The sequence below is a fragment of the Mytilus edulis genome, chromosome 5, assembly GCF_963676685.1.
Source record: "Mytilus edulis chromosome 5, xbMytEdul2.2, whole genome shotgun sequence".
Classification (NCBI taxonomy): Eukaryota; Metazoa; Mollusca; class Bivalvia; order Mytilida; family Mytilidae; genus Mytilus; species Mytilus edulis.
Genome location: NC_092348.1, coordinates 49,784,231 through 49,796,331, shown reverse-complemented (window position 1 = coordinate 49,796,331; position 12,101 = coordinate 49,784,231). Strand labels below are relative to the sequence as shown.

Here is a 12,101-nt window from a genome sequence, read left to right as displayed (position 1 = left end):
TATAAAATGAATTATCTAAATATGCACAGTTCCATAATTTTGGTTCTTCCTATAAACAACATCAAGAAGAACGATAACTCAGTTGAAAATTCGGTATACAAAAAGTTAAAAACCTGAATTAGGAAGTGTTCCTAATAGACTGCAGACCGCCAGTACATATTACGTTTCTTTAATTGAATAAGTGGGTAACAGGTAAATCAAAACTTTTAGTTTTTGTATAGTTCAACATGAGCTTTAGTAGCCTTTAGCTACAACTTATTATCTTCCTACAGGGAATACCTGTAATGTGGTTTTCACTCATTGTTGGATAATAATTTTTCGGTATCCAATATGTCTGTTAAATTAAGGTAATTGCCCCATTTATTCCACTGGGATTTTGTATTTTGTATTTTGTGTGCGTCCAAAATAAACAATGTCATGAATGTTGTCAACAGGTGTTTTGTCAGAAGTAAATAATGGTATTTCACTGTTTTGCATTGTCAATTCCTCCGCCGGAAAGTAGTAGTCCTTTTTCGTGATATATAATCGTAACTGTCGTACAATAGGTAGTCGATTAGTATCCTTTGAAACAATATTTCGGATTTCATTCATGAAAATAGTTTGCTGTACAGTACATTCCATATCAACACGAGTGAAGCATTTGGATTTTGTTTACCTCTAAATGTTGGTATTTCCTGTTTTGTGAAACATGTGAAAGTGTTCTGCAATTCGTTATAAAGCGCAATACGTAAGACGTTATACGAAGCAGTTTTAGATAACTGCTGAACTTCTCTAAGTTGATGAATTCCTTTACAACTGTGAATCTGTCATCATTTTGTTGAATTTGCCAGTTTATTTCTGTAATTTCATTGTCTGTTAATGTTGTCATACCAACGGAATTTCGATCCAAATGCGGCCATTGTTCTTCATGTGCAAGCCATTTTGGTCTGTTGAACCGAGTTTTATTGTTCAAAAACTTTGATGAAGACATTCCGTACGTAAGACAGTCAGCAGGGTTACAGTCAGTTGGACAATACCTCCAAGTTTTATTTTCTACAAGTTGTCAGATTTCTGTAATTCTATTAGCAATAAAAGGTTTTGTATGTTCGGCGAATACAACCAACTCAGAACGATTTTGCTATCACACCAAAATGTCTGACCTAATTTAAATGATAATGACTTCTTGAAAAATTATGCTATTTTAATTCTTTGCTGTGACATTTTCCGTAGTCCAAATAATTATGAGGTCTTGTAAAGCTATTTTATTTTTTTGCTATGTTGTCCAAATACACCTATTCGCTATTCCATGCTGACCCGAGGATCTGTCTTGCTTTTATAACTATTGACATCATACGACAATCACTTTTCCGTTGTGGTGTCAGACATTTTGTATTATGACATCAAAATTTTACGGGAGCCTATGTGATGTTCAGTAATGGCGGACAAATAGCGATAAGGTGTATTATAATGACGTCTTGAAAGGCTCATATATTTTTGCTGTGAAGTTCCAAGTCAAAATATTAAATTATGAGATCTTGAAAGCCTCTTTAATTTTTTGCTGTGTCCTCTCACCTATTCCAAATATCAATGACATCTTGAAACAGAAAGGCTATTTTAATTTTTTGCAGTGACGTCTTCCTTCGTACAAATGTAATTGCTAGTCCAAATATTTATGATGTCTTGAAAAAATTGAAATAGCCTAGGTTTCATCATTGTTAAAAGTGTTGATAAAAAACTTCAGTTACATGTATGAAGCCCAAACTCCAGCTGAAAATTTCAAATCTCTAGTAGTTACTTGACAACTCTGTCAAATGTATGCATACATGTTCAACCACTGTCACTTGCATTGTTGTGTTAGCAATTTTAGAATGTAAGTGAGGTCCAAACAGTCAGAAACCTATTACTATGTGCCAAATAATTAATTACAATCCAAATTTAGACCTGCATTAAGTGCGAATATTGTGTCCATTTTTGCCCCAACTGTTAAGTTGTTGGACCTCAGCGTTCGTATCCAGCTGTGCTCGGCAAAGCAATTTATTTAATTTGAAGTTTCAGTTTTTGAATCACATTTACATGCATATGCATCCCAAGTAGAGAACAAGATTTTTTTTTGGTAGATGGTGGTAAATTTGATTATAATATATATATGAAATTGATTAATTGAATTAACATAAAAACTTGAAATATATTGAATTAACATAAAAACTTGAAATCTATTGAATTAACATAAAAACTTGAAATCTATTGAATTAACATAAAAACTTGAAATCTGTTAAGCTTAATTGATCTCTCAGGTTTTTATTGCAGATGTATGTGACAATAATTATAGAGAATGTTTTTGAGTGCATATAGAAGATCATTTGTTTCTATTATATAGATTGTGTTGCTTAACTTAAACACAACAAATATTAGTTTGAGATCTATAAATTGTCCCTATGTATACATGTGCATTGTATAATTGGAAAATGCATACATGTACAATGAAATTTACCCACAAAAGTATTATCTTCCCTATATGTTGGGCAGGAAGAACATTACTGGGTTCTTTTAGGATGTGGGACACTTGAAGTTTGTTTATAGAATCAAAGAGCAAGATAAAGAGATATGTTTATTACTGAGAAATTAAATATTGTTTAAATATTGTTTATCTGATGTAATCACATCACAGTAAAGTCTATAGATTTGAATGTCTAGAATTTAACCAAAAACAAACCCACATCCTCTTGTTACAATTAATGCATAGATGTTTTTACGTGTTATACATATTACATTAAGGTAAAGTTTTATGTGACCTTGAATGTTTAATATTTTCCAAAGGTAGGGTTGTTTACACTTATAACATGTATAATAAAATAATTAAATAATATAATAAAATGATTAAATAAAAAAATGTTAATCACTGAATTGCAACAGGTACATGTAAGTAATAAGCATAAAAATGAAAATTTAACCCAATTGAAAAACATGTTATTCTTCATTATTTTGTGTAATTTTGGCTATGCATTGCAGTCCCAAAGGTTATTTACAATTATTTTCTTACAGCGCATATCTGAAAGGCTTTTTTTCCCCTTTCAACAAACCAATACACTAAAATATTTTACCAAATTGCAATTAAATATTATCACTTCTTACTCACTAAATTGGTAAAATATTTTGTTGTCATTTATTGTTTTTATATTGTAGTGGACACAAATTATAGGAACCTGTTTATTTGTTATATATGTATATTGAAGCAATATCAATTTTATTCCTCATTGATTATTTAATAAGAGCAAAAAGTATAGTTAGAAAAATACAAATATCACTAATAATAATTCCTATATAAGGTTCTATATGGTAGTGAAATAATGCTTTTAAAAAGCTTTTCGCATGTTCTTTGTCTTATTGTGGTGTAACATTCATGTAACTTCTGGTAGCTTATTTGTTTTCATGATTTTTAGCTAATAAAAACTTGATAATAAGAATAATAAGAATTAGAATTTTTATAATTCCAATTAAAAGACCCCTTGATTGTTAACATGACAGAAACATTTAATGAAATTTTTGATATGATTTGATACTATTTCTATATCTCATAAATTGGTGATGTTGTTAGTCTAAACAACCTGAATAAAATAGGCATATAGTAATATCCAAACATTTTTGTTGAGCTGCAACTTTTGTTGCAGAAAGCTCGACATAGGGAAAGTGATCTGGTGGCGTCATTAACTAACTTCTCAAAAGCTTTATATTTTAGAAGGTGGTAGACCTGGATGCTTCATACTTTTTATATAGATGGCTCATGTTATGAACTTTCCGTCAGTCACATGTCCAATGTCCTTGACCTCATTTTCATGGTTGCCTACTTGAAAAAAAAGTTAAGATTTTTTGTAATGTTAAATTTTCTCTTATTATAAGTAATAGGATAACTATATTTGGTATGTGCATACCTTGCAAGGTCCTCATGCCGGTCAGACAGTTTTTACTTGACCTAGACCTCATTTCATGAATAAGTGAACAAGGTCAAATTTGGTTGTCAAGTCCATATCTCAGATACTATAAGCAATAGGTCTACTATATTTGGTGTAATGAATGATTGTAAGGTGTACATGTCCAACTGGCTGGTGTCGTCTGACCTTTACCTCATTTTCATGGTTCAGTGGTCAAAGTTATGTTTTTTTTAGTTTTGGTCTATTTTTCTAGTACTATATGCAATAGGTCAACTATATTTGGTGTATGGACATATTTTATGATCTATAGATATGTCAGTTGTGCAGGTTTATTTGACCTTGACCTCATTTTCATGGTTCATTGTTAAGTGTTTTGTGTTTTGGTCTTTTTTTCTTAATTAATAAGCAATAGGTCAACTATATTTGTTGTATGGAAGATATGTAAGTTGTACATGTCTGCCTGGCATGGTTCATCTTACCTTGACCTTATTGTCATGGTTCATTGATCAATGTTTAGTTTTCTTTGTAAATGTTGAGTTTATGTAACAGTTATAATAAAGCTTTATATTTACAAATGTAGGACTATCAACAAAATATCAATGATTAGTAAAGAAGGCGAGAGATTTCAACGTGTGCACTCTTGTTAATGTATATTTTGGTTAAAGAAGTTGCAATTTTTGCTTCTGTATACATTACAAAATTTTCACACATAGTGGAATGGAAAGGTCATTGTTGATTTAGTGTATGAGGAGGTACATTTTTAAGGCAGAAATTTTCAATCCACTGTTTTAGGTTCCTTGTAGTTAGTTTTATATGTTACAAGTATTTTATACTTTATTTCAGAAATCAAAGATGAACCAGGCTCCTACTCGTGGCCCTGCATCAAAAGTAGAGCTTCATATAGAATGCCAGCATCTTATCAAGAAAGACTCCACTTCAAAATCAGATCCATGTGTGGCCTTTTTTATGTTTCAGCAAGGCACATGGAATGAGGTAAACTATGTACAAGTGGTATTTAATACATGTACTACAAATGTATATTGATTAAGAAATACTTTGGAAAGCCATAACAGTTCATTCTACTATACAATTATTGAATATGAGAGATGCATGGTTTATTTAAACTTAACCACTGGCTAAGTGTTCTAGTCTTGACATTAAATTCAATGTTCATAACCCATATAAATAGTAAATCACTGCAAAATTAACTTTGTATTTTTCAATTTTGAATAAAGCAGTATACAATTATTATCTTGCATAATAGCTAGTGATTGTAAAGCTATGCATAGTTTACATATTAAGTTAGTTATTAGGTCAGTTTAGTATAAGAGGAACCACTAATGATAAGTAAATGATATTTGTCATGCAGTTATAACGGCATTGGTATATCTTTAATATTTCCATTGAAATTATTTGGCCCTGTACCTTTGGCTATAGTCATGGTTCATTGACTGAAATAATGAACAAATAAGATTGAGAATGGAAATGGGGAATGTGTTAAAGAGACAACAACCCGACCATAGAGAAGACAACAGCAGAAGGTCACCAACAGGTCTTCAATGCAGGGAGAAATTCCCGCACCCGGAGGCGTCCTTCAGCTGGCCCCTAAACAAATATATGTACTAGTTCAGTAAAGAAATCTTTTGAAAAAATACAATCTCAGTATTTTACTGATAGATTGCCATTCAATATAACACATGTACACTGATAGTAATAATCACATGTAAGACCAATGGTTCAGCAGAACCTTTATACTGTCAAGCTATTGCTTCAATTAATTTCAATATTATTTTCATAATAAAGAATTGCAAGTAATTCTACACAAATACTTGTCTGTTTGTTTAAAAAATCTTACCTATAAACTGAATTTGCAAATACAAAATAGAAAAAAATTACCAAATAATTCATTTGTGTTCTTATGCATTATAGTACATTTGATTATATTTCAGATAGGTAGGACAGAAAATATTCAGAATTGCCATGATCCCAAGTTTGCCAATGGATTTGTGGTGGAGTATTTCTTTGAAGAAGTACAGAAAATCAAGTTTGAAGTGTATGATTTGGACAATGCAACTCCAAAACTAACTGATGATGATTTTTTGGGAATGTTAGAGTGCAATTTAGCTCAGGTATGTTTTTGATAGGCATTTGATTTTAATAATTCTTGTGCAAACTGTGATTTAGCTAATGTACATTAGAGCTTTTTTAACAGTGCTTACAATGAAATGTACATTGGAGATTGTTTAGCAATGCTATTGTCCATTTGACTTCTATATATTTGCAGAAAAAAATTCTTAAAAATTCATTTTATAAATTAATGTTTTTTTCTTGATGTATGTTAATATATGATACATACGAACTCTGACTATTAATTTCATAATTTTTGGTCAATAATTAAAAAAGTTTCCCATTAGGTCTCTATTTTAATTTTATTTTTTGAAGTGTTGATTACCTGATGGAGTAAGTATAGCTGGCATAAAAGCCTTCCAACCAAAACAAAAACAACATACATGTGCTTTTAATGTTTGTTTATTTGTACCATGTGACTATACCGATTTGAATATTAAAGGACACCAATAAAAATGATAATCACTTTATAGTTTTGATTATTGATTTTATATCATTATACAAGTTAACTTACTATACACAAGCTTTTCTTGCTTTTAGCATGGGGAGTTGTATCACAATACAAAGAGGCTCTGAAAATTTATTAAAAAACAGACTAAAGTTAATATACATTCAATTATTTATTAATGTGCAAAATGCACATCTTGGAAGCAAACAATTTAGGAAAATAAAAAAAAAATGTTTTTATAGTTGGTAAATTCTGTCATAACTCATGTCCACTAACATAACATATGAAGGTAAACATATAAAACAATATTCACTTTCATATCCTTTGCCTATAAATTACTATATTACTATTTTACTATATTGTTTATACTATATCTAATATTTTTTTAAACAAAAAATGGAAATTGCAGTTCCCTATCATATATATATAGAACAATTATTACAATAACATGACATGAAATCTAAGTTTGTCATCTTAATATTTAAATATACAAAGTCACATGATACAAATAAACAAACATTAAAAGCACATGTATGCTGTTTTTGTTTTGGTTGAAAGGCCATTACACCACCTATACTTACTGATTTTTTAAGAATTTTTTTCTGCAAATATTAGAAGTCAAATGGACAATTGAGTGTATGGTTAATGACTCAGGTACAATAACATTGTTTTTGTAATGTGGCATTGCTCTTTGCTTTGTTCCAATAATCAAATATTTTGTTTTATTTTTATTGATGAACATATTGTTATCATTGCACCATTCCTCAACACCATGTAAATCTTCTTGTACCTTTGACTGTAGAGTTTGATAACAATTACCAGAAAGATGTAAAGTTGAATCATCGGCATATAAATCAGTGCAACAATTTTTCATATAAATAGGAAGGTCGTTTATGTATAATATAAACAGAAAGGGGCCTAATATGGAGCCTTTGGGGGACACCATACTTTTCAGACTGAGCATTACCAAGTTGTACTTGTTGAGTTCTTTCATTCTAATATGATTTAAAAAAAGAAAAAGAACAATATTTTTGTACATGTTATAACCTGTACAAAATTGCAACTTGTACATGACATATATAAAGGACAAAAATCAAGAAAAAAAGTGATTATGATTTAACTCTTCAACCAAAATGAAAAAGTTTAAATGAACTAAGCAAGTTAATAACCCAGTCAGAATTATGCTTTGCTTCTTGTTCTTTTGTATTTTAAATGTGTTGAAGTGAGTTATTTGGTTTAACTAAGCCAGTACTTGCTGTCATCTGGTTCATGAATATATTATTCAAATTGTTTTATTTTTTTTCAGGTTATATCAAAGAACCCTTTTTATTCACCATTAAAGAAGAAGAATGGTAAAGACAATATGGCTAATTCTACAATTACAGTAAGTTTTTCATACTATCGGTATACAAAAACGTGGAATCTGGTATATAAAATTAAATTAACACATAATGAGTCTCATGTTGACCTGTTTCTATCTTGAGTGAACAGCTCATTTCGGAGTGCTCTCGATGGTCTACATTTAACCATGAGGATTTCTACAGTAACCAAATACAATAATTTGGAATTGGAATAAAATTAAAATAAAAAGTGCTAAGGTTAATCTGGGGGATACAAACAATATATGCACACTGTTATTTGTTAACTTGCCTTTTCAAAAATACGATAAATTAAGGTATCTACCATTATATAATTTTTCTAATGCTTTGCTGGGAGTTATTAGCAACACAAGAAAATAACGTATTTTCATGAAACTTGTTCGTCTTGTCATAGTAGTAATAAATATTTTTTTGTAGGTCAGGTCAGAAGAGGTTAAAGAAGGAGGACTAATGGCATATATGTCATTCAGTGCCAAAAAGTTAGATAACAAGGTATTGGTTGTCAGTTGACAATGATATCATAAACGTGTGTTTGTTTATACTGTAAAGACTGTAAATGCATAAAAAAAGACAGAAGGACAAAACATGTATACAAAAAAAAAGATCATAGTATATGATGTTCCTGAAAATTTATCTACCGTTTTAGAAGCACTTTGAAGTAAAGTTCAAATTAGTCTATATTGAAATTTACATTTTATGTTGTTACAAAACCAGTAAGGCATATACCACAATGTAATAATTTTTTGTTGATTGAAAAAGATAACTGGTATTATATTTATTACTTTATGAAATATGAGACAGAAGCAATGCAGCAAACAGCTATTTACTTAAATTGCAATGCTTTCAAATATGTTATAGGTACACATAAATTTGGAATGGAGTTTAATATTAACATTATCTATAATATGTACTGTATTGAAAGATTATTATAGAATATTTGATTAATATCTTAATTGTATTTTCCTATAGCTAGATATAGGAAGATGTGGTGTGAGTGCCAATGAGACAACTCTCCATACAAATAACAATTTAAAAAGTAAACCATTATAGGAGAAAGTACGGCCTTCAACACGGAGCCTTGGCTCACACCGAACAACAAGCTATAAAGGGCCCCAAAATTACTAGTGTAAAACCATTCAAACGGGAAAACCAACGGTCTAATCTATATAAACAAAACGAGAAACGAGAAACACGTATATATTACATAAACAAACGACAACTACTGTACATCAGCTACCTATTAAAATGTTTTACATTGCTTGATATAGCATTAATTGTTTAATTAAAGTTTTCTGATAATTTTGCAGGATTTCATGGGTAAATCAGACCCCTATATAGAGATATCAAAGGGAATGCCAGATGGCACATGGGTTGTTGTACACAGAACTGAGGTTTGTTCCTATAAAAAAAAATGAATTAAAATTTACATTTTTTTTTTTGAAAAATGAATATATTTGTGTTCATTTTTTGCTGACATTTTGGATATCTGATTTGCTACAGTCTGCTGTATATAATAGATTGTATGCTCCTATTTACTTTATAATGTAAGAGAGTAAAGGACTTTGTAGAAACTTTATATTCAAATTGACAGGTATTAAAAACTGCTAAACATTGACTGCATTGAGCTTCATTAGCAAGACTCACCACGATATAGCCTTTTTGTGCTAATGCGGCGTAAAGCAACCAACAATCAATCAATCATTAGCAAGATGCAGTTCTTTTTCAGGAAAAGGGAGATAACCAACTTGAAATTATGATTTTAGTGAAAAATTATTTCTAATGGAAATGAGTTAATGGAAAGGGCTATATATGAAAGTGATTATACTCCCATTAAGTTTGTATAACAGAGAGTATAGGATTGTAAATTTGCTCCGTTTAAGTTTGTGCCAGTTGACCTGAGTATTTGCTCTCTTAAACTTTTATTAATTAGTAAATGTAAAAGTTCATGCTCCATTTAAGAAGTTTCAGGAGTCTTTTTCCTTCTAGTTTAATAAAAGTTTTGCAATCACAATAAGTAAATTTCACATGTTTGCCAGTGGTCAAGGATTTGCAATAATATCTGCAGGCATAAACTTCTGTATTTAAATAAGTTTGTGATTGGTCTGTTTAAGGGAAACCACTTGATATGATAAGTCAATGATATTTGATCCACAGTGGTGTTAGCATTGGCTTGTCTAATTTACTTGATTATTTGGCCATGAACCTTCAAACTTTGAAGATATCCCCTTACAGTTTCAAAATACTCTCAACTTGTCAGAATAAGACTGTCATGCTACCTGAAGAAATTGCTAAAACAGTTCGCAGCAATAAGTATTCTGAGAACCAAACATTGAGCTATACAAGCTAATGGGTGCTCCAGTTCCTGCTATCTTAGTGATGTTGCTAATTTCATATGATGAGTTTCTTTCAGGGAATGTCCTAAATAAGAATATTTATACTTTTAAATAAAATATATTTTGGTCATCTCTGACACATAGATTTTATAATGGTCAATCAAATCATGTTGTCACCCATAAGACTTTTGCAGAGATTACTTTTATTACGGTTCAATGGCCTATTTATAAGCAGTTCAGAATAGGAAACAAAACTTAGATTGTGTGTAAGCCTTGTTTTAAATGAAATTGAGTGCAGATAGAAATTTAGCAAAAAAAAGCAAAAAAAGAATGGCTGTGTTATAGAATTTGTTGTTTGGTAAATGATTGAAAAATCTACTGTTATTTTAACAGAATTGGGATTATGAATTATGCCTAAAAAAAGGGATGGAAAAGTATATCTGTTAGCTAAAATAAAATTTTGTATAATTGAACTACAATGTATAATGTATAATTACTATTATTTACAGGTAATAAAGAACACACTTAATCCAACATGGCGTCCATTTAATCTAGCTGAAAATGTTATGTGTGGAGGGGATAAAAACAAAGACATCAAAGTATGTATTCATATATATGTTGAATAAACACCTTGGCATAACTATTTACATTAAACAGGTTTTAGAAGTGGAATTTCAAATTATGAGTCTTGTCTGATATTTGAATGACTATAAACATTGTCTGTATTTACTGAGCAGTTCTTGCCATGGAAACTCTAAAGAATGACATTTGTCTAGATGGTCCTTCAAAAGAAAAGGAAGGATCTGACAATTATTATATGTAGTTAATAAATCCATAACTTCTCATACATCTATATATATATTTCTGTGACAGCCTCTACAAAATTCAACATTTAAATTTTTTTAAAGAAAAACATGTGCAGGGCATGCATTTCATAGATCTGTCAGGAATTTGCAAAACATTTTTGGTATCAATGTTCAAATTAAAACCCTATATTCCATATTATTAGCATTGGTTAAAGCAACTGTGCATCTTAATAATGGTAAAACTCTTGATTAAATGAAGAAAATAAACATTATTTCAGTAAAGAAGTCTTTATTAGATAAGTTAACCTTCATTATGGTAATGCATCTTAAATGCTGAAAAAATGTCTTCTTTTTATAAAAAGTTACTTGTTTGTAGGATGATGCTATAGAAATTTAGATTTTATCATATGCATATCTATCAATGAGTTTATTTTTTAGTTTGATGTGTTTGATTATGACAATGATGGGTCACATGATCTGATAGGAACTTTTATCACCACCATTACAGCAATGTCAGAAGCTATCAAGCAACCAGTAAGTTGAATTTAAACTCACCTTTGCACACTTGGCACCCATCATCTTTAGTAGTCATCAATTTTAAGAAAATCTACTCGTTGGACACTTCTGGGAATCACTGCTTCAGCTATCTCAAAATCAAAATACAGAGTAATATTGCTTTGAAGGCTGGTGTCTTGACTTAATATGAACATAAACATAGCCCACGTTAAGATTATATGATTTAATTTTGGATGGAACGGGTCTTCTGATTGGCTGACGTTATTTTGTTATAAGCCCATAGACATAATTTAGGCATGTGACTGTGACGTCATCAACGTTTTTTCATGGTTTTCTACGGTTTAAAATGGAATTTAGAATTAAATTATAAGAAATGACTAATAATTTTTCGGTCTATTCGAAATAACATAAAAAATGTGGTGCACACTGTTAAATAACCCGCTACGTGGGTTATTCAGTGTGCACCAAATTTTTTATGTTATTTTTTCATAGACAGAAAAAACATTACAGTCATTCCTTAAATATTATTGCTTGCTACCACTTCATTGGGCCTTGGTGAAAAGTTTTCTGATTGGCAATTATAC

General features: G+C 30.3%; 1 protein-coding gene across 8 annotated transcripts in view; it reads left to right on the top strand.

The window, feature by feature from the left end:
- The first annotated feature begins 37 nt into the window (after positions 1–37).
- LOC139523865 (copine-3-like) overlaps positions 38–12,101 on the top strand; it is a 41,781-nt gene continuing 29,717 nt past the window's right edge. Inside the window, exons 1-8 of one of the 8 annotated variants that reach the window (XM_071318226.1) lie at positions 38–192; positions 4,752–4,901; positions 5,858–6,037; positions 7,790–7,867; positions 8,280–8,354; positions 9,170–9,253; positions 10,705–10,794; positions 11,440–11,535. In XM_071318226.1, coding sequence (XP_071174327.1) covers positions 4,761–4,901; positions 5,858–6,037; positions 7,790–7,867; positions 8,280–8,354; positions 9,170–9,253; positions 10,705–10,794; positions 11,440–11,535 — 744 coding nt within the window. In that variant the 5' untranslated portion in view covers positions 38–192; positions 4,752–4,760. Of the gene's footprint in view, positions 193–2,512; positions 2,797–4,751; positions 4,902–5,857; positions 6,038–7,789; positions 7,868–8,279; positions 8,355–9,169; positions 9,254–10,704; positions 10,795–11,439; positions 11,536–12,101 lie in introns of those variants that run through there. The other 7 variants (XM_071318222.1, XM_071318229.1, XM_071318223.1 and 4 more) reach the window with 7 other exon arrangements.